Genomic DNA, 20,772 nt, shown 5'->3' with positions numbered 1-20,772 from the left:
AGAGCAACCTGGGCTCTCATAACACCTAAGCAGTGCCAGAGACTGATCAACTCCATGCCACACCGCATTGCTGCAGTAATTCAGACAAAAGAAGCCCCAACTAAGTATTGAGTGCTGTACATGCTCATGTTCATACTTTTCAGTTGGCCAACATTACTAAAAAATCTTCTTTTGTATTGTACTTAAGTAATATTCTAATATTCTGAGATACTGAATTTGGGGTTTTCATTAGTTGTCGGTTATAATCATCGAAATAAAAGAAATAAACACTTGAAGTATCAGTCTGTGTGTAATGAATGTGTATAATATACAACTTTCACTTTTTGAATGGAATTACTGAAATAAATTAACTTTTCATGATATTTTAATTTTATGACCAGCAACTGTACGTGCTAATAATGATGAGTCTGCAAATTTGTATGAATTTTCCAGCATTCCAGAGGTGTGGAATACACATTTAAACATAGGTGGCGCTATAAAGACAATGCGACAGGTATATCCAGAATTGTCCTAACTCCAGTAGACCTGCTTTATGATAAAACCCAGTGATATTTGTTTGGTAATGAGATCAATGAACAAATATCTGATCAGTTTCATCCAGACAATTGTCTGCATTTGGGGGCACTATGGAGCTCCTCATCCACTCCCAAACCCATGCTCTATGAAAATTATAATTTGTATTATTATAACAAGTGGAAGGTCTGTGTCAATATTCATTTTTTGACCTTTGGAAAAAGTCTCAAAAATGTATGACTTCATCCACTGTGGTATCTACAATATTACTCCTTAAATTTATGTCCAATTCCTTACTTTATAATTTAAAAACATTTAATTTCATTATTTTCACTAAAATGTCTTCTACTGTTTACAAATAGAGAATGGTGATGCTTGTGAATATCCACACAATAAATAAAAGTAACAAACAAGCAAGATGTGTCCTTGTGGTCTTTAAAAAGTACATTTTAAAAAGATTAATTTGTCATGATATCAAAAGATAACTCGAGTGACACTTGTGGATTAAAAAACAGTTTAATATCCTACAGAGGGCAAACTAAAAGCATAAACATAAGTCTGAAGTCAAGCCAAAAATACAAACAGATCCAAAGAGACAGAAATAGAAACAATAAATAAAGCACTGAATGCACAGATAAGGCAATACTCTTACACAATCTCAACCAACACTGTATTTAAATACTCTGTCTAATGAGCATGAAGGAGAAACAGGGGTGATTGATATTCAGAAGATTTGGAACAGTGAAAAGATCTCAGATAAATGGAGGTGGTCATGTGACACTGCTGAGGACTCTGGGAATACCATCCTTCATTTTCAGTGAGAGTCATCAGATGATCATAGGATGGGAATCTTTTGAGCAAGATACACATTATTATAATGTTTGTACTCAGGGCACTGTAATATCACCTGAGTGACTCTACTATTGACATAGATACAATATGGAAATAGACCAAATCATTATAATTCAACTGGTTTTGAACTTAGTTATAATAAATGCTTTTCCACGGCACACTTGTCTTGCTGCAGTGATTAGCAGGCATGTCCTTCATGGTGATGAAAATGAGGAAAACACTCTCTCTGGATGTGTGCTGAGGTCCTGGTAGCACAGCCCCGTGACTCCTGTGCTCCGTGAGACTAATAGCTCCACCAACACTGATCTTTCCCCTTCCAAGGGTATACAGTCCAGCCCCAGAAATAGGGAGGAATGGTGATGATGGGGGCAGATGGGCAGTAGAAGCTCAGTAGGGTGTTGTATTGTTTATATTTGGAGCACAGTGAAACACAACGACAGTGTGAATGAGAGGGTAAATAGGACCTGTAATAATTAATCCTGAGGTCACATCTTGAAAATAAAGTTCCATAAACAATCCGTGGCATCTGGTATCACACAGTTCAATCAGACGTCTCCAAATTCCCAAGCACTACACAATTCAGCTTTAAGGATATTTTTTACATTGAATTTGGACCAATGCAATAATTAAACCCCAATCTCTGAAGGTAATCCGTCACTCATTGCTAACCTTTCTGGTTCTGGGTGAACGCAGTGATGTTTCCGGACAGACTTCTTATGACTAAAACTCTTCCCACACTCTGAACAGTGATACGGTTTCTCTCCTGTGTGAATGCGCTGGTGTTTTCTGAGACTACCCTGTTCAGTAAAACTCTTCCCACACTCTGAACAGTGATACGGTTTCTCTCCTGTGTGAATGCGCTGGTGTATTTTGAGACTACTCTGTACAGTAAAACTCCTCCCACACTCTGAACAGTGATACGGTTTCTCTCCTGTGTGAATGCGCTGGTGTGTTTGGAGATTACCCTGTTCAGTAAAACTCCTCCCACACTCTGAACAGTGATACGGTTTCTCTCCTGTGTGAATGTGCTGGTGTGTTTGGAGACTACTCTGTACAGTAAAACTCTTCCCACACTCTGAACAGTGATACGGTTTCTCTCCTGTGTGAATGTGCTGGTGTTTTTGGAGATGACCCTGTTGAGTAAAACTCATCCCACACTCTGAACAGTGATACGGTTTCTCTCCTGTGTGAATGCACTGGTGTTTTTGGAGACTACACTGTACAGTAAAACTCTTCCCACACTCTGAACAGTGATACGGTTTCTCTCCTGTGTGAATGCGCTGGTGTCTTTGGAGACTACACTGTACAGTAAAACTCTTCCCACACTCTGAACAGTGATACGGTTTCTCTCCTGTGTGAATGCGCTGGTGTCTTTGTAGATGGCTCTGTTTAGTAAAACTCTTCCCACACTCTCCACAGTCATAAGTTTTCTGTTTGTTTTTAAGAGATTTCCTGTTGGATGTGTGAGTGTGGGGACTATCCAAGGATGTTTCCTGAGAACTGGAGCTTCTGTCCTCCATATCCTCACATTTAATCCCTCCTGATCTCAACATTGTGTTATATTCCACTTGGAAATGTTTCTTGATGCACCTGTGGAAAAACTCTGGAACTTTCTTGAACAACAGGAGCCAGAGAAAGTATCCAAAGAGATGGTCTTCTGTCCTGGAAGACAATAAAGAAACAAAGATAAATTAGTTCAATTCACTCTCCCCTGGCTCTCTACTGGTGACCAATATTCTCCTGAATTTGTAGTCAGTTCCACCTTAAGTACTGCTACTGAAACAGCAAAAAATAAGTCACTGTTGACAACTCATGGTGCAGGAATAGAGCAACATCTAGGGCTGGTCAATATAAGTGCAAATCAATATCACGATTAATTGTACATTTTACCACGATTACGATTAATACGAACAATTACTTTGTTTTTGTGTTTTTGACCCTCATAGTTTAGTGCTCAAATTTGCTCCAATATTAAATATGGGAGTTTTTTCTTATGTCACTGAGAGCTTGTTTACGTTTAACTTACGTTCAGTGTCGTCTTATTTATACTCAAAACACAGCACGTCCAAAACCAGACACTAGCTGCTCCAGTCACTTGTTCCGATTTGGCATTTAGGTTGCGTCCATATGGCAGATAGGCGCAGAATCACGTGACTACAGCTGGGTAGTGTGGTTTTAAAGACACAGTAAATTAGCACACAGTTGGGACATAACAGAATAAAAATAATCAATATAATTGATATAGACAAGATTATGCCAGCCAAGTTAGAAATTCTAAAATGAATATAAAATTAGAATTATAAAATTCTAAATGTGAATTTCGATTAATTGCCCAGGTAAATTCAGTAAAACACGGTATATATGGGGTGTAAATATCTTAAACACGTTTATTTTCAATAAAACACAGAAAAAAAGGGGTGTAAATATGTTAAACACATTTATCTAACGTAATACACGGTATAAACGTGTAAACATCTTAAACGCGTTTATCTTCAGTAAAACACGGTATAAACGGGGTGTAAATATCTTAAACGCGTTTATATTCAGTAAAACACGGTATAAACGGGGTGTAAATATCTTAAACACGTTTATCTTCAGTAAAACACGGTATAAACGAGGTGTAAATATCTTAAACGCGTTTATCTTCAGTAAAACACGGTATAAACGAGGTGTAAATATCTTAAACGCGTTAATCCTCAGTAAAACATGGTATAAACGTGGTGTAAACGTCTTAAAGACGTTTATCTTCAGTAAAACACGGTATAAACGTGGTGTAAATATCTTAAACACGTTTATCTTCAGTAAAACACGGTATAAACGGGGTGTAAATATCTTAAACGCGTTTATCTTCAGTAAAACACGGTATAAACGAGGTGTAAATATCTTAAACGCGTTTATCTTCAGTAAAACACGGTATAAACGAGGTGTAAATATCTTAAACGCGTTTATCTTCAGTAAAACACGGTATAAACGAGGTGTAAATATCTGAAACGCGTTTATCTTCAGTAAAACACGGTATAAACGTGGTGTAAATATCTTAAACACGTTTATCTTCAGTAAAACACGGTATAAACGAGGTGTAAATATCTTAAACGCGTTTATCTTCAGTAAAACACGGTATAAACGAGGTGTAAATATCTTAAACGCGTTAATCCTCAGTAAAACATGGTATAAACGTGGTGTAAACGTCTTAAAGACGTTTATCTTCAGTAAAACACGGTATAAACGTGGTGTAAATATCTTAAACGCGTTTATCTTCAGTAAAACACGGTATAAACGGGGTGTAACACATCTTTACCTTCAGTGAAAACAACAGGACTTGATTTCTCTCCAACACAGCTCTCCTCCTGCTTCTCACTCACTCACACTCACACTCTCTCTCTCTCTCTCTCTGTCTGTCTCTCTCTCTCTCTCTCTCTCACTCACTCACACACACACACACACACACACACACACACACACACACACACACACACACACACACCACAACGCCCGTCCCCTCTCACACGATTGGCTGGAAAATCATAACAGCTGCTCTTATTGGACAGTCCCCACAGAGACAGCGCCCTCAGTCCAGAGCATCATTCCAATAGGTTGTTTTCAGTCACGTGGTTATTCCATACAGTGGACCGGAAAATAACGTGTATGGCATGCATTTAGGGCCAAAATCGTCTTAAACCTAACGCCTGTACACCTAAAAATATGACGTGTACAGACGAAAAGTATGTGCGTGTTGTTGTATTGAGAGGTGTTTCTTTTATGTCTACAGAACTATTTTTTGAGTGTACAGCATGTTTTTACATCTAAAGAGTTTGTTTTTTCATGTACAGACGGCATATTTTTAGGTCTACGGAGTTTTATATTTTTGTTTGCTTGATTTTGGGTTCTTTGTTTGTTTACTTTATTTCATTTACCTGTACAGACGTTATTCTACAACATCTTGACCTTTTCACTAAAGTTGCAAGATTTTGCCAGTAGATGGTGGTATTTACTTACATATTGAATAATGTTGCAAAGTTAACATAAGTGTTTTATTAACCTGCTGCTTTATCTCTTTATAATCTGTAGGATAATTTACTTTAGTCTGAACACTTTAGATGTGATTATTATGATAAATGTAGTATGATGAATATACACATTTATAGTATTAAACACCACGCTATTGCTTTCAACAAGCAATTATTTTAATTAGTTCCTCAACAAGTAGCTTGATGCTACGTCAGCAGAGTCAGCATAAACAGCTGCTGACAATCCAGAGCCGGGACCAGGCTGTAGACAGACAGGCTAAAATGACCGCCTGCGAACTGCCTTGAGGCGTCACCTAGTTTCATCTGGATTGAAACTATGCCTTTGCCCCGAATTAAATGTAAAGGTAGAAAAACTCTATCAGCTCGTTTCAACAACCTAATCGATATTAAATCATATTCAGATGATAGCAGCAACACCTCAGATTAAATTTAGATCAGATGAATATTCAGCACTAAACTAAATCACCCCTCTAGACTGTAATTATGAACATAGCCCAAGATTATCAGGCAAAGGAGGTGAAGTATGTGTAATTTACCAAAATACCCTAGATATCAGTCATAAACAATGTGACACCTTCACTTCTTTTGCGTTTCTCTCCACCATTATGACAAATCCGGTGACTTTTTTATTATGTAACATTTACAGACCTCTAGGGCTCTACTCAGAATTTCTAAAATAATTCAGTGATTTCGCTGCAAACCTAGCTGTGTGCAATCACAAAGTTATAATTGTAGGAGATTTCAATATCCATTTTGAGAAGGAAGATGACCCACTGAAAAGGCTTTTACTTCAATCCCAGACTCTGTTGTTATTACTCAAAATGTAACAGTGCCTACACACTATTATAGTCACACTTCAGACTTAGTTTTGACACTAGGTCTTAGCATAGACAAGCTTAATATTACACACAAACCTCAGCAATCTCTGACCATTACCTAATTTCATATGAGCTATGTCTTAGCCATGATATATGTATATAACACAATAATAAGACATGCAAAGCTTTATACACATTTTATTTTTTCAATAATTATATAGAAACCACAAAGTAATTATTGTTCTCTCTTTCTTACACCATTAATACAGGGAAACAACAGAGAATGGCTGGATTATGTAGTTCCTCACAGTTCACTCCTTCTTAGTGTAACTACAGTGAAACAATGGGGAGTGGGCTGAAATATGTAGTTCCTCACAGTTCTCTGCTTCTTACACTGTAAGTACAAGGAAACAACAGGGAGCGGGCTGGATTATGCAGTCAGCTGTTTTCCTGGTTTACTCTGTAAATACACAAAAACAACAGGGAGTCAGATTTAGTTGTGTGTTGTGTTGTTCAAGATTTGCTCTGACATCGTATTGAAGACACCACTCATCACAATAAGGTGGACCATATATTTTCCTTGTCTACACAAAGTGCACAAAAGATGCTTAAACAATGTGAACAAGATAATTATATTCAACAAAAAATATCATATAATATAATATGTTCTACGAACAATCAGTATCTGTAATCTCACTTCATAATTTACATTCTACCTTAAATGACACCTTAACTCACCTCAGACTCAATCGTGAGTAAGAGTAAACATATTTAAAACATATAAAACAATGATTAATTGCACAAAACCTACGCAATATATACCTAGATGACATTGGTTCAAATCTTACTTAACGGAACATTATCAGTTTATTAAAAGTAAACAATCTATCTTTCAATTATTCTAAAGTAAGGTTTGGAACTCCACAAGGCTCTATTTTAGGACCATTATTATTTACATTATGTATGTTACCACTAGGCAAAGTTATAAGAAACCATGACATTAACTTTCACTGTTACGCAGACGACACACAACTGTATATTTCAGCCAAGCCCAATGACAAACACAGATTAAAGGAAATAGAGGACTGTGTAAAAGACGTGAAAGGCTGGATGTTGCGTAACTTCCTCCTTCTAAACAGCAACAAAACAGAGGTCCTGCTTTTGGGTCCAAAGGTGGCAAGTAATAAATGATCAGATTTTATTTTAAATCTTGCTGACTTTCCTGTTAAACCAGCTTCAGCAGCAAAAAACCTTGGCATCATAATTGACCCAGATTTATCATTTGATCAGCACATAGGCAGTAATCACTAGGACAGCTTTTTTACATCTTCACAACATCGCCACGATTAGAAATGACTTATCCCTGCAGGACGCAGAAACATTAGTACATGCCTTTATTACTTCAAGGCTTGACTACTGTAACGCACTACTGTCAGGATGCACCAGCACAAATTTAAGAAAAAAAGATCAAAATGCTGCAGCCAGCCATTTGAACATATCAGTCCAGTTCTATTGTCACTTCATTGGCTGCCTGTTAAATTCCGCATCGATTACAAAATTCTGTTGTTAACATATAAAACTCTACATTAGCTCGCTCCTGAATACCTTCAAGACACTATTTTCTATTATGATCCTCTACGATTAATCAGATCACAGAGTACTGGACTTTTAATAGTTCTCAGAATTCAGAAGGCCTCATCTGAGGGAAGAGCTTTTTCTTATAAAGCCCCCAACTCTGGAATGATCTTCCAGAAAATGTTCGGGACTCAGACACAGTCACAATCTTCAAATCTAGGCTAAAATCTCATTTGTTTAGTTTATCTTTTTGTAGTTTTCTGCTTTACATACACCTAAAGAGATTAAAAATAATTTTAAAATTTTAATAATTTTAAGACCAGCTCCAGCCACCACCACTTGCCTTGGAGCTGCCCGCCCCCTACACTGAAGTTTTCACAGATTCCTAACTGTTATTACCAGTAGATTGACGAGAGGATACGTCCCCCTTGTGAGCCTTGGTTCCTCCCAAATTTTCCTCGTCAGCTGAGGGAGTGTTTCCTTGTGACTGTCGCCCTTGGCCTCACTCTCCTGGGGATTTTTACATTCTTTACATTTTTATATTTCATGTTAAAACTTTGTCTTTAATGGAATTCTGTGAAGCTGCTTTGTGACATCAGTTGTAAAAGGCACTATATAAATAAATTTGATTTGATTTGATTCTACTAAAATCACTGACTTTAACCAGCTTAATTACATTTTCATAGCATTTACACCAATATGATTCCTTTGTTCAGTTATCATGATTGTTACGACCTTGTCTAGGGGAAAGGGGCCATGGCAGTGTATGTGGTGATTGACTGACAGTAAATGTATGATGAGAAGAAATGAAAAGAACAAGATACTCACATTGGTTGACAATCCAAGTGAAGACAAACATTGATACAACAATGTTGACCCAGGCCATAACAACAAACAAAAACCCAGCTAAACAAATAAATACCTTACCTCTGTTTTTCATGATGGTGGCTGAACACAATAATAATTAAATGTGAGTAGTTGCCCTGTGAGCAAATATTTACTAATAACTCAAGTACAGTATTTACACTGTTGTTTATTTACTGTATTGTGAAGACAGATGATGGAAAAGAATCTCTGCAGACACGTTTAAAGGTGTAAATACATCTTTATTTACAGAAACTTACAGGTCCCGTGAGAGAGGTGTCAGATTCAGCACGCTGTTCTCTCTCCCCGGCTCTTGGCCAGCACTTCAATATATATGATTCTTTACCTTTCCAAATATAGGAATATGGAGTTTGGTTTACATTTGCACATTCAAGGGACTGAGAGAGAGAAGAAAATGTATTATCTCTTATCCTTACTGGCAGCTCATCCTAAACATTTCCCTCTTTGGAGCACAGACACAGAACATACGTATAAACTCAGAACAGTGAACATCTCTTAATGCTGCACTCAAGACCATATGTTTAAAATATACATCAACACATGACCTATGTATAGCACAACACTACACTGACAGCAGCAGTGGAGTAGAATCACGTGTTTCTGTGCGACATGTCAGTGGCTGCACACTGGACCAACGGTGTTGTTATTCGGGTGTTGGTGGAATATTTTCCACACTTCAGAAAGCAAAGTTTGTTCCTGTTCTGCCTGGTGGTGGTTGTAGACTGGACAAACTGCATGTTTTTTTGGGTGGAGGTGTAATGTTTTCCACATTTCATAAATGTCAACAGTTACAAAGATCTACATTAGCAGTACATAGTGCAACAAGCTACATAGCATGACGCTATCACATTTACACAGGCCTTTTACACATTAAACTACCACAATAGGCTAAACTTATACAGATATTTACACATTATAGCATGACAATAAGCAACACTTATGGTACAGGAGCCTCACAAACTAATGTACAACATGCCATTCACACTCAGATTAGCAACAGGCTGCACTTGAATGTTCCATTTACACATAACAGCAGCATTCGGTGTATTTACATAAGCATGAATGAATGCGTTTTCTTACAGAATTATAATTCTTACATGTGTTTTACATTCATTTATGTTTGTCACATACAAAGTGACACTTATTTAGTTTATTCTTTATTTTAATTTACCCAGAATTCACGGTGTTACCACAGTAAATGTGAATGAACTCCGAAGACGGGTTTATTTCATTTGAAAAAAGGATTTCAATGACCTATCACAAAAAAATCCTCCTTGGTATCAATCCACTTCTCGAAATAAAGCCTTTCTTCCTCACTGTCCTCCCCTCTTTCGGCAGATGAGCTGAATCCTCTTCAAACTCACCTGGATGTGTAGAGTTGGGTCCGCAGCTGTAAACCGTGAGTGCGCCATGACGAAGCTCCTTCTTCAGAATGAAAACAATCCCTACACGTGCTCTGTGTTTAAAATAAACAAATGAGCGTTTTCATGCAAATTCTCGGCCTCTAATCCTCCACTGACAGCCGCTGAATTAAAATGTTTTAACTTATGAATGGCAGAACGTGTCTATGGGCGGAGCAAAAAAGCTTGCGCCTCAAAAATGTGCCTCTTGTTGTTTATGCTTCTCTCACAAGAATATAAAAGTATATTTCGTTTCAACCTATATATAGTTGGAGAGTAGACCCTTCAAGGTTTCTGAGGTGTGTTGAATTTTTTTTCATGATAAAATCTCGCAGAGTTATATACGAAAGAGCCTCGACTGTCCCTTGGATGTGTTCACCTCATCATTCCCAGTAATCCGGCCTAATTCATTGATTCACTGTCAGATGACAATGGTATTTTACTCTGTTAAATTAAAAATGTAAATGCAGTTCATGTTTAATTCTAAGCACCAGGAACTCAGATAATGTTTATGGCCTAGGTTGTTTATGGCTTGTTTTATGACAGTGATGTGTTATGACAGTTCCTCCTGTTTTCAGATCCTGTTTAGATAATGATCACACATCCAGGGCTTGGCAGAAGACATTGTTGGATGGATAATGTGTTCTGTTACAATATATAAAACAGTAATATTAAAAGTACATTTACAATACACTCAACACACCTTGATGAGGCACATTAGAGAAACTACACTGTAATTACATCCAAACTGTTGAAGGTTGTCACTTCTTGTTAAGTTTTTATTCTGTTAATATCTAAAAGTCTAATATTCTTAAACAATTTCTTGAGAGGGGCTCTTGATAACACATCTACATTTATCACCCCCCCCACACAGGTGAGGTTCCTGTGGGTTTGCTTTGTAAGGTATTTAACATGACAGAATTTTGTGTGAATGAATGTGAAAGTAGTGAGAGTGTTTGTGAAAGGGCTTTTATGGTGTGCAGTGATCATATAGTTTACTGGATGTGATTACAGACTTGTACACGTGTCATTCATTTTTTGTTTAGGAATAATGTCTTTTCCACAGTGCTGGGGTCAAGCTGGTTTATTAATATTATTTTTTATTTACAACCTCTCCAGGTTTTGAAAATATCCCCTCACGTGGGACTGAAGAGGCTGGTGTACATAAAAGCTCCAATGCCAGCTAATAAAGGCTGAGAGCAGACCAGGCACTTCACCTGAGACAGACATTATCCCCACAACTTTCATTTATCATTTAAAATGGTGCACATCTTAGTGTTAAAATAATTTGAAAAATGTTTTATCACAGGACAAAGCTTGGTTTTATGACGACATTATACAGAGAATAAATATGAAACTGCAAAAAATATTTTACATATTTTAGTATAAGTTCTGAATTGTGCACATCGTATTAATTTAACAGAACTGATAAAATAGCGTACATTTATAAGGCAGTGTTTTTTTTTTATCATTTTTTTTCTTGCTGGTTCCATTTTCACTATTCATCTGTGTTTCAGTCTCTCTCTCTCTGACGTCATTGGTCACATGATCGTTGTAGACCGAATCACGCACGGATACGTTCGAAGTCTCATTTTTTTGATACACGCCGCGAAGCTTCAAATCCAAGGGTGTCATCACAGTGAATTTGTAACGGAAAACACTGATCGGGGGACTTTATTATTTGAGCGAGAGAGAGAGGGTTTAACCCGGGACTGAATGTGAAGATGGGGGTCGGTCTAGCCTCTGTCGCCCTGATCCTGTTTCTTGGCGCGGTGTGTGCTCCTGCTCTCGGAGGTAAGTTTTAGACCCGTGGCGCCATTTCGCGAAACCGAAAGTAAAGGCGGGCCGTGTAACGGAACATTGTACAGAGGAGCCGCTATGGACTCACTGAGCTCTGTTAAAATATCTGAAGCAGTGGAGCCAGCAGGAATTAAATTCATAACATTGAAGTGTGGCAGCGTTTAGAGGAGCGAAGGTTTGGGAACCACGGTAAAGTTAGTTTTCTTTTCGATATTCGGTTTTCCGGCGTCAATACCTTTTCAAACTAAGGTTATATCTGACACAGTTACATATTCTGAATGGTACGGACACAGAGAACAATGCACACTGTTTTTATGGACGCTCCGGTGAATTTGATATATGCTCCTTTTCCTTTCAATAGCTAAAAAAAACAGACCGTTTTTGACATCGCAACAAAGTGCATTCGTTTCTAGACTCTGTCTACAGCACTGCACATCATCGTCTTTCAGTCTAATTTGCTTAAATACGATTAAATACGTAATTTCCTGTCGCCGCTAACAACAGGTAACAATCTTCAATAGCTTCGTTTTCACTGTGTTTATAAACATCAGATTGGCCGCGTTAGACACTAGGAGTGATGGGGAAGAATGCACCCCAGTGTTTTCATACTGACCTCTCATTAACAGTTACATTCAGAATTTAGGTCTCTCTCTCTCCCTCACTCACTCACTCACACACACACACACACACTCTCACTCACTCAGTCTGTCTCACTCTCAGTCTGTCTCTCACTCTGTTTGTCTGTCTGATCTGATTCACCCAGGAGGGGTCAGGTAGTGAGGACTGTGGACACAGTGAAGAAAACCAGAGACTGTGAGACGTAGTGAAGCAGAAAGCTTTATTTAAAGAGAATGTTAAAGTTCTAACTGTAATTCTGTGTTTGGAATCTGTTCTTTTAAATGTTAAGCCTTTATTTTTTTAACATAAAGTGTACATTGTGTTTGATATCATGCACATGATTTATTTTATCAATAAAATGATTGATGGATGGAAACATCTTTTTTTAATGAATTTTTAAATTTATTTTTTAATAACTTTTCAACCAAGTTACATAAGACTTTAAATTCAACTGTGCATTGTAGACATTAATCACACTAATCATGCACACCCTTTAGTTTGTCTATAAAGTTAAATTCTTGGTTTTTATTGAATTTTTTAAAATTAAATGTTCAATAACTTTTCAACAAAGTTATATATGACTTAAAATACAGCTGTGCATTGTAGACATTAATCACACTAATCATGCACACCCTTTGGTTTGTCTGTAAAATTAAATTCTTGGTTTTTATTGAATTTTTTAAAATTGAATTTTCAATAACTTTTCCACCAAGTTATATATGACTTAAAATACAGCTGTGCATTGTAGACATTAATCACACTAATCATGCACACCCTTTGGTTTGTCTATAAAATTAAATTCTTGATTTTTATTGAATTTTTTCAAATTAAATGTTCAATAACTTTTCAACCAAGTTACATACAAGTTTAAAATCAACTGTGCATTGTAGACATTAATCACACTAACCATGCACACTCTTTGGTTTGTCTGTAAAATTAAATTCTTATTTTTTATTGAATTTTTTAAATTTTAATTTTCAATAACTTTTCAACCAAGTTATATATGACTTTAAATACAACTGTGCATTGTAGATATGTATCACACTAACCATGCACACTCTTTGGTTTGTCTGTAAAATTAAATTCTTATTTTTTATTGAATTTTTTAATTTTTAATTTTCAATAACTTTTCAACCAAGTTATATAAGACTTTAAATTCAACTGTGCATTGTAGACATTAATCACACTAACCATGCACACCCTTTGGTTTGTCTATAAAATTAAATTTTTGGTTTTTATTGAATTTTTTAAAATTGAATTTTCAATAAATTTTCAACCAAGTTACATACAAGTTTAAAATCAACTGTGCATTGTAGACATTAATCACACTAATCATGCACACCCTTTGGTTTGTCTATAAAATTAAATTCTTGGTTTTTATTGAATTTTTTAAAATTGAATTTTCAATAACTTTTCCACCAAGTTATATAAGACTTTAAATTCAACTGTGCATTGTAGACATTAATCACACTAACCATGCACACCCTTTGGTTTGTCTATAAAATTAAATTTTTGGTTTTTATTGAATTTTTTAAAATTGAATTTTCAATACATTTTCAACCAAGTTACATACAAGTTTAAAATCAACTGTGCATTGTAGACATTAATCACACTAACCATGCACACCCTTTGGTTTGTCTGTAAAATTAAATTTTTGGTTTTTATTGAATTTTTTAAAATTGAATTTTCAATAAATTTTCAACCAAGTTACATACAAGTTTAAAATCAACTGTGCATTGTAGACATTAATCACACTAATCATGCACACCCTTTGGTTTGTCTATAAAATTAAATTCTTGGTTTTTATTGAATTTTTTAAAATTGAATTTTCAATAACTTTTCCACCAAGTTATATAAGACTTTAAATTCAACTGTGCATTGTAGACATTAATCACACTAACCATGCACACCCTTTGGTTTGTCTATAAAATTAAATTTTTGGTTTTTATTGAATTTTTTAAAATTGAATTTTCAATACATTTTCAACCAAGTTACATACAAGTTTAAAATCAACTGTGCATTGTAGACATTAATCACACTAATCATGCACACCCTTTGGTTTGTCTATAAAATTAAATTCTTTGTTTTAATTGAATTTTTTAAAATTGAATTTTCAATACATTTTCAACCAAGTTACATACAAGTTTAAAATCAACTGTGCATTGTAGACATTAATCACACTAACCATGCACACTCTTTGGTTTGTCTGTAAAATTAAATTCTTATTTTTTATTGAATTTTTTAAATTTTAATTTTCAATAACTTTTCAACCAAGTTATATATGACTTTAAATACAACTGTGCATTGTAGATAGGTATCACACTAACCATGCACACTCTTTGGTTTGTCTGTAAAATTAAATTCTTATTTTTTATTGAATTTTTTAAATTTTAATTTTCAATACATTTTCAACCAAGTTACATACAAGTTTAAAATCAACTGTGCATTGTAGACATTAATCACACTAACCATGCACACCCTTTGGTTTGTCTATAAAATTAAATTTTTGGTTTTTATTGAATTTTTTAAAATTGAATTTTCAATACATTTTCAACCAAGTTACATACAAGTTTAAAATCAACTGTGCATTGTAGACATTAATCACACTAACCATGCACACTCTTTGGTTTGTCTGTAAAATTAAATTCTTATTTTTTATTGAATTTTTTTTTTTTAATTTTCAATAACTTTTCAACAAAGTTATATAAGACTTTAAATACAGCTGTGCATTGTAGACATTAATCACACTAACCATGCACACCCTTTGGTTTGTCTATAAAATTAAATTCTTGGTTTTTATTGAATTTTTTTAATTTTAATTTTCAATAATTTTTCAACCAAGTTACATACAAGTTTAAAAGCAACTGTGCAGTGTAGATATTAATCACACTAATCATGCACACCCTTTGGTTTGTCTGTAAAATTACATTCTTGGTTTTTATTGAATTTTTTAAAATGTATTTTATCCATTCAGGATTCAAACTGATGATCCATAGATCATAATCACTCAGGGCCGAAAATCTTTAAATTAGCATTTCACCCGGTTTGCATAAAACATTAACTCAATCTGTGCATGGTACAGTATTACCAAGAAATGGCAGGAAACTGGTTGTCTAAATGAAATACGGAAGACGAAAAAAAAATACATTGTACAGAATTGCTTGTATTGTAATAAAAAATGGCAACAACAAACACCCCCCCCCCATCCTGCAAACTCCCCTCTCAAAACACATACACACACTTTTTAACACACACACAATTAAGTTTAACTTTGTTAATCTAAAATAACATTTCTTTGTTGCTGTTATATATTATTTATTACAGGGAAAAATACATACCACTTTTATTTTCAAAAGGAATCTGTTGAATGATAATTCAATAATAATGTAATGATAATACATCCCATTTAGATTTTTTGTTTTTATTTATTACATCAATGATTACATAAATACAGAAATTGAATAAGGATGTATACATACAATCCACAAAATATGATATTATAACTACCCAGCTATACAAGCAATATCAATATTTAGAACAAGTGCATGTGCTCATCTTCACTCTCCTAGTGTCAAGAGCAATATGTGTGATGAGGAGACCTAACAACCAACTAACTACAAGTTTTGTAATTGGGGGGGAAAGCAAATAAACAAACAAACACACAAACAAACCAATATATTAATGGTTTAAGTTACATAGTATGCTTTCAATGACTTTCAAGATGTTAATCTGTTTGGAATGGGAAGCATATGAAACCAGTTGTTTTCTGAAATGTTGAGATATTTTTAACAAATATGCATGCCATTTATGGAGTGCTGGAGTGTGCCTGTACTACAAGTCTTTTGGTGGGTGCACTCACCCTATTTTGCTACAAGTTCTGTAATCCAAGTTGTTATGTGCTGAAGCTACCTGTACAGTAGCTAATTAATACCTTAATATCCACAAAAATCACATTTCCATTTTTTGTTTTTTGCAAGCAAAAACTCCTCTTCACTCATGCCCAAGCACATGATGTGGTACCAACGATGACATGCCTCACAACAGATCTATTAGGTGAAAAAAAACAATTTTAATAAATAATTATGTATGATAAAAACTATATCCACACATAAATTAAGTGCATCAATTTGATTTTATCATTACAATTGCACATGTGATTGAATATATTTGATGTTTTTTTTTTTTATTTGAAAAGATATTTACATGGAAGAATTTGGTAGGCTTGAATATCTGGGTACTTTGGCAAAAGATAAAATGCTATGGTCAGATGAGAGCATCTAATTATTGTGGAATCAAAACTCAGTCCAGTAAAGCATTTGTAAAATTTCAAACCTACTGCAGCTCCACCTCACAATCCTGCTGCTTGCTAGGCTGCCATTGTAAATAAGAACTTGTTCTTAATGACTTGCCTGGTTAAATTAAAGGTTAAATAAAATAAATTTAGAGAGCTTAAAGAATCTAATATTTTCATACATGCTACAAGGCATGTTGAGGGGTCATGTTGAATACATTCCTCAATAGGTAGAAGCTCTTTTTTGTGATGTTTAGTCATATTAAACGTATTTGTTATAATGTTTTTATTATTTTTTTATTTATCTTGCTGTGAGTTATGATTATTACAATTTTGATATATCAAAAATTGCTTTAAAGACTTACCCACAGGATTTTTTGGTCTTTGTCTAATGGCAAAGTGTCACTACCACACAATGAGCAGAGGTTTTTCAGTGGTTCTGAAATAGTAGCAAACCAGATTTTATATTTTCTTTTATAAGAAAGTAAGTCCTTTATCAAATAATTACAGATGAAACATTAAGTTAGCTTTATGTCTTCTCTCTGTTTTGTACATTGTGTTATTTACTAAATGAAATGTTACGGTTTATTGTGCCTCAGTTAATGTAATACAACAAAAAGGAATACTTAACATACCTGTTGCCTTCAAAATAAATTTAGCCATTTGGAACCTGAGATGCTGTATCTCTGTTTTGCTTGCAGGAATTGTCATGGTTTTGGGAACAGATGGAAACTGAGAAACAATGTCTTCAGCCATCTATTTTATGGGGAAAATTGAACACATCAAATTCTTAATGCTATATTTACTTTCACCTCTCAATGTTAACTCACATTTACTAACTAACTGTGTGCAGTGCAAACAACAAGCAAAGAACTTTCTAATGTAAACCTATTTAAATCAATTTACAAAAATATATTTTAAGGACAAAAATTTTTTTAACAAATCCTGTAATGATAAAAGAAATTTTAAATAAATTTTTAATAAAATGGAGGAGTTTTTCTTGGACAGCAGCAGAACATTGTAATAACAGAATATATTTCTCCATACAGAAACTCTAAGGATTCAAAGTGCATCACAAGCTAAACCATTCTGTAATATATATATATATATATATATATATATATATATATATATATATATATATATATATATATTTATTTATTTACTTATAAATCATTCATTCATTGTCTGCAACTGCTTATCCAGTTCAGGGTCGCGGTGGGTCTGGAGCCTACACAAAATCATTGGGAGCAAGACAGGAATACACCCACCCCTGGAGAGGGCGGCAGTCTTCCACAGGGTGACACATTCACATATTCACTCACACTTATGGACACTTTAGAGTCGTCAATCCGCATTCCAAAATGTGTTTTTTGAGGGGGAGAACACACCAAACTCACTCACAGACACACCTCCAGGTCCTTTTTTTTTTAACAAAGCCTGTTTTTTAGAAAATAGTTTAGCTTGTAATAATTTTCTTTTAATTTGAGCATATAAGGGGCTATGTTTGTTTTTAATAATTTTAATAATTTTATTCTGTAGTAGTATTTAAAAATACTTGATATGTAATTAAAAAAGAATGCACATATTTTCAAATGTTCTTTTAAAATATTTATAAACTAGTTAACGTTTAACAATTGTTTATAAAGGATGGAGTAACCTGAACAGCATTCTTTTCTACATACTCAAATATCACATGATACTCCAAGGTCTAAATGGGATATATCAATTATAACAATAATATTCATTTACTCAATGTTTTATCACAATTTCTGTTTTGGATTTAGCAAAGGAATAGCACTCGTACCTTCATGACAAAAACTCCACAACTGTCTCCATCTGTCTGCTTTGTGTGGTGAATTGTTCCTGGTGTCCACTTGATATGTGCCCAGTCTTCTTTACCATATCTGTTGCTGCGCATCTTAAAGTACTCCCTGCATTGCATAGAAAGTTTTTTTTACACCATTTACTTACATAAAACAATTTGTATACACATTAGGAATTTAGAATGACATTTAAAAAAGAGAATATCAAGGACTTCACAAAAGATTTGTAAGTTTCCATATGAGGATAAGACATCTTGATGTTGGAAGTGGTGGTAATTTTGATGTTTAATGTATTATAAGTAAAATTAACTGTAGTAATGCACAAAGTTAGTCATTCATAAAACACTGAAAAAGTATTTTACCTGAATCGTTTTGCTGCCTCAACAGAGTCCTTCAGCTCATCATGTCCTTTTGGATCAATAACAAAAATTGCCTTTTGTAAGGCATTGATATACTGTTTGGAAAACAAGCAGGCCTTTAAAGGTTAGTTGAATTCAAATAGTTTAGAGCTTTTAGTGATTTGACAGTGATTTGAAAGCTTCATTTGAATATTTTACCAGAAGTTTCCAGTGTATAGCACAGTTAAAAAATCCAATGAGAGCATTATACTCATCAAAGTGCACCTGTTAAAAAAAAAAAAAGAAAGAAAAGACAATATAAAATTATCAGAACATGAACCCAAATAATTTATTAAAGGAATTAAACAAATGTACAAAATTTTTTTTTAATATTTCATATAATACTTTTGTAGACCCAAAAGTCTTTAGTCTATAAACTGTTATATTGGTCTTCTGTATGCAGCATAATTGGAAATATTCAGGAAATAAAACACTTTGGAGATGAATTGATCAGATGAAAAACAAAAGGAAAATAATATATGGTAGAAGATTACATCTGAATAGTTTAACACAATACAATATTTTATTAACTATATTTCCCACCATTCTTTGGTGCTTCTTCAATTACATTTTAGCCTGGTCATCTCTGCATTGTATAATTTATTTGACTTTATGTTTACATGTATTAAAAATGCATGTAAGATATATCTTTAATGTATCATGACAAAGTTATGACAGAAATGTTAAGTTAATTATATACCTGTAGAGAAAGTTTCCAGAGATAAGGTAAGAGAAAACTTTTGTAAATGAAATGCATATTAATGAAGAATCTTATAAAGTTTACAGAAATTCCACATACTTAATTAACTAAAACCTATGAATTACTTTTAGACTCCATGAAAAAATGTTTCTATCATTTTATTATTGAAATATAATGGATTAGCTATTACATTGCTCTAAACCAAAACTCAGTGGCACCTATTTAGGATAAGCGGTTACAGATAATGGATGGATGTTTATATTGACCCTGCTGACGTAGCATCAAGCTACTTGTTCAGGTACTAATTAGATTAATTGCTCTTTGAAAGCAATAGCGTGGTGTTTAATACTATAAATGTATATAGTCATCATACTACATTTATCATAATAATCAAATCCAAAGTGTTCAGACTAAAGTAAATTATCCTACAGATTATAAATAAATAAAGCAGCAGGTTAAAAAAACACTTTGCAACATTATTTAATGTGTAAGTAAATAAAAGAAACACCTCTCAATACAACAACAGACACATACTTTTGGTCCCAAATGCATGCCATACACATGTTCTATTCCTGTCCACTGTATGGAGTAACCACGTGACTGAAAACAACCTATTGAAATGATCCTCTTGACTGAGGACGCTGTCTCTGTGGGCACTGTCCAATAGGAGAGCAGCTGATATGATTTTCCAGCCAATCGTGTGAGAGGGGGCGGGTGTTGTGGAGCGGAGTGTGTGTGTGTGAGAGAGAGAGAGAAGCAGGAGGAGAGCTGTGTCGGAGAGAAATCAAAACCTTTTTTTTTTTACAGACGGTAAATATGTGTAAGATATTTACGCCTCGTTTATACCGTGTTTTACTGAAGATAAACGTGTTTAAGATATTTACACCTCGTTTATACCGTGTTTTACTGAAGATAAACGTGTTTAAGATATTTACACACCGTTTATACCGTGTTTTACTGAAGATAAACGCGTTTAAGATATTTACACCCCGTTTATACCGTGTTTTACTGAAGATAAACGCGTTTAAGATATTTACACCCCGTTTATACCGTGTTTTACTGAAGATA

The 20,772-nt window shown here is 34.4% G+C and overlaps 1 protein-coding gene and 1 long non-coding RNA gene across 2 annotated transcripts in view; both read right to left on the bottom strand.

Annotated features, from left to right (window-relative positions):
• Positions 1–2,975, bottom strand: part of LOC136694204 (zinc finger protein 850-like) — a 142,589-nt gene extending 139,614 nt beyond the window's left edge. Inside the window, exon 1 of the mRNA XM_066667584.1 lies at positions 2,077–2,975. Coding sequence (XP_066523681.1) covers positions 2,077–2,918 — 842 coding nt within the window. The 5' untranslated portion in view covers positions 2,919–2,975. The remainder of the gene's footprint in view (positions 1–2,076) is intronic.
• Positions 2,976–16,002: 13,027 nt separating this feature from the next.
• Positions 16,003–19,061, bottom strand: LOC136694273 (uncharacterized). The gene is made up of 5 exons (XR_010802161.1): positions 18,969–19,061; positions 18,588–18,714; positions 17,416–17,536; positions 17,146–17,219; positions 16,003–16,535 (listed from the first exon to the last, which is right to left on the bottom strand). It is a non-coding gene; the product is annotated as an uncharacterized lncRNA (long non-coding RNA).
• Between the last annotated feature and the right edge of the window lie 1,711 nt (positions 19,062–20,772).

The sequence above is a fragment of the Hoplias malabaricus genome, chromosome 4, assembly GCF_029633855.1.
Source record: "Hoplias malabaricus isolate fHopMal1 chromosome 4, fHopMal1.hap1, whole genome shotgun sequence".
In the NCBI taxonomy this organism is placed as follows: Eukaryota; Metazoa; Chordata; class Actinopteri; order Characiformes; family Erythrinidae; genus Hoplias; species Hoplias malabaricus.
Note: the sequence above shows the minus strand (reverse complement) of the source record. Positions and strands in the feature narration are given on the sequence as shown.